The sequence below is a fragment of the Eimeria mitis genome, genomic scaffold (genome assembly GCF_000499745.2).
Source record: "Eimeria mitis Houghton genomic scaffold, Emh_scaff1578, whole genome shotgun sequence".
NCBI lineage: Eukaryota > Apicomplexa > Conoidasida > Eucoccidiorida > Eimeriidae > Eimeria > Eimeria mitis.
The window spans coordinates 710-2775 of record NW_013569840.1 but is presented as its reverse complement, the minus strand read 5'-3'; the positions used below and the strand labels follow the sequence as shown (position 1 = coordinate 2775).

The window sequence follows — 2066 nt, the reverse complement described above, 5'->3', positions numbered from 1 at the left end:
GCTGTTGCTGGGTGCTGCTGTAGGCACGGCTTGATGTGTATAGCACACACATAACCCACCCACACACACACACATACACATACACATACATAAATACATATAAATACATACAAATATATATTATATTATATTATATTTCAACTCAATTCAGAATAAATATATATTTATAATTATATATTTATACTCGTGCATGCAAGTGTGGGCGGAAACCATCGTGACAGCCTTTTCAGTGCGAGTTCGCGACTTGTTATCTTTTTGGGATTATTGAGTATTTTTGTATTTCTTTCTTTCGGCCTTTAGAGCCGCAGCAGCAGCAACAGCAGCAACAGCAGCAGCAACAGCAGCAGCAGCAGCAGTAGCAGCAGCAGCAGCAGCAGCAGCAGCGGAGAAGGTCCCAAGGACAGGCAATGGACGGCCACCTGCATCCGCAGCAGCCGGAGGTCGCGGCGAGCTCCGCGTTTAGCGGCCCATTCCGCAACATGATGACAGTACGAAGCAGCCAGGGGTCTGCTTGTGTGGCTCCTGTTGCTGCAGCAGCAGCAGCAGCAGCTGCTGCTGCAGCAGCGGACGCATCCCTGGCGCTTCGTTGTTTGTCCGCGCAGCAGATGACCAACGGCAGCACCAGCCGCAGTGCAGCAGCACCAGCAATAGGTAATAGTGCAGCAGCAGCAGCAGCAGCAGCAGCTTGTCTGCTGCCTCCTCCCGCGCCTTCTGCTGCTGCTGCACTGCAGTGGGGCGGCGGCCCAGCAGCAAATGGTGGTCTTGGGGGACCCTGGGGGGCGGCTGGTGCTGCCGTCTCAACGAGTAATACTGCAGCAAGTGCAGCCAATGCAACAGCAACACCAACAGCAACAGCAGCAACAGCAGCAGCAGCAGCAGCAGCAGCAGCAGCAGCAAACACAAACGCTGGTTTCCCTCTCCATTCAAGCGCATACTCCAGTGCACGCCAGCAGCATCGCGACTTCAGGTGTACGTCCGAGGCGGCGAGTGCTTCGAGCGCAGCGGCAGCAGCAGCAGCAGCAGCAGCAGCAGAAGATGCAGCAGCAGCAGCAGCAGCTTCTTCGTCATCATTCCTTGCCGCAGCCAGCTCAGCCATGCAGCAGCAGCCCATAAGCGGCATCGCCTTTGATCTGCCGTGTGCGGGCCGCGGGGGCGGTGTGGTGTCTCCTCTGGTCTCGTCGGGTGTACAGGCAGGTTTAGTTCGTTTTCTTGTTGAGGGACAGAACCAGCGCAAGACTGCAGCAGCAGCAGCAGCAGCAGCAGCAGCAGCTGTAGCAGCAGATCTACAGGCACCCCCTGGCTACGAATATGTAGACCTCCCTGTCGTCGGCCCCCCTGCATTAGAGGCCCGCCCAGCAGCGGAGCAGGAGCTGCTGATTCAGGAGTTTACTGCTCGTTCTTCGATAGGGGGTGGGGGGCCCCCAGTAGCAGCAGCAGCAGCAGCAGCTGCTGCTGCTGCTGCAGCGGGAGGGGCTACAGCTGCCTCGTTACCAGCAGCAGCAGGTCTTGCTGGTGCTGCTTCTCACGCACCGCATGCTCAGCAGCAGCAACAGCAGCAACAGCAGCAACAGCAGCAACAGCAGCAGCAACAGCAGCAGCAGCAGCAGCAAGACTTGGGTAAACGTAGGTCTGCTACTCTATCTCCCCCAACACAAACCCTTCGGGATAGAACAAGCGGGAGAAAAACAAGAAGCCATCAATCTGCCCTCGATCCTCCTTCTCCCGTTGATTCAGCTGTATCTGCAGCATCAGCAGCATCAGCCCCATCAGTGAGTTTCTCATCAGAAGGGGCCCATGAAGGTTTTGTTTCTGTTTCTTCTTCTTTGCCGCATGCAGATATAGATATATCTATAGATAATAAAGATACAGTCAATGGCTCGATGCAGCAGGGGCCCCCAGCAGACTTGTCTACTCTATCACTCTGTAAGCTGCAGGGGGAGGTGTGTTCTTTTGTTAGTGTTTTGTATGATTCAGTATTCAGTTCAAGGGTAACATGGCAGGTGCCTCAGCTGTATGCACCACAAGCAACAGCAGCAACAGCAGCAGCAGCAGCAACAGCAACAGCA

The 2066-nt window shown here is 55.0% G+C and overlaps 1 protein-coding gene across 1 annotated transcript in view; it reads left to right on the top strand.

The window, feature by feature from the left end:
• Positions 1-407: 407 nt before the first annotated feature.
• Positions 408-2066, top strand: part of EMH_0039880 (uncharacterized protein) — a gene marked incomplete at both ends in the record, with an annotated part of 1785 nt that continues 126 nt past the window's right edge. The window contains one exon of the mRNA XM_013495444.1: positions 408-2066. Within this exon, the coding sequence (XP_013350898.1) occupies positions 408-2066 (1659 nt within the window).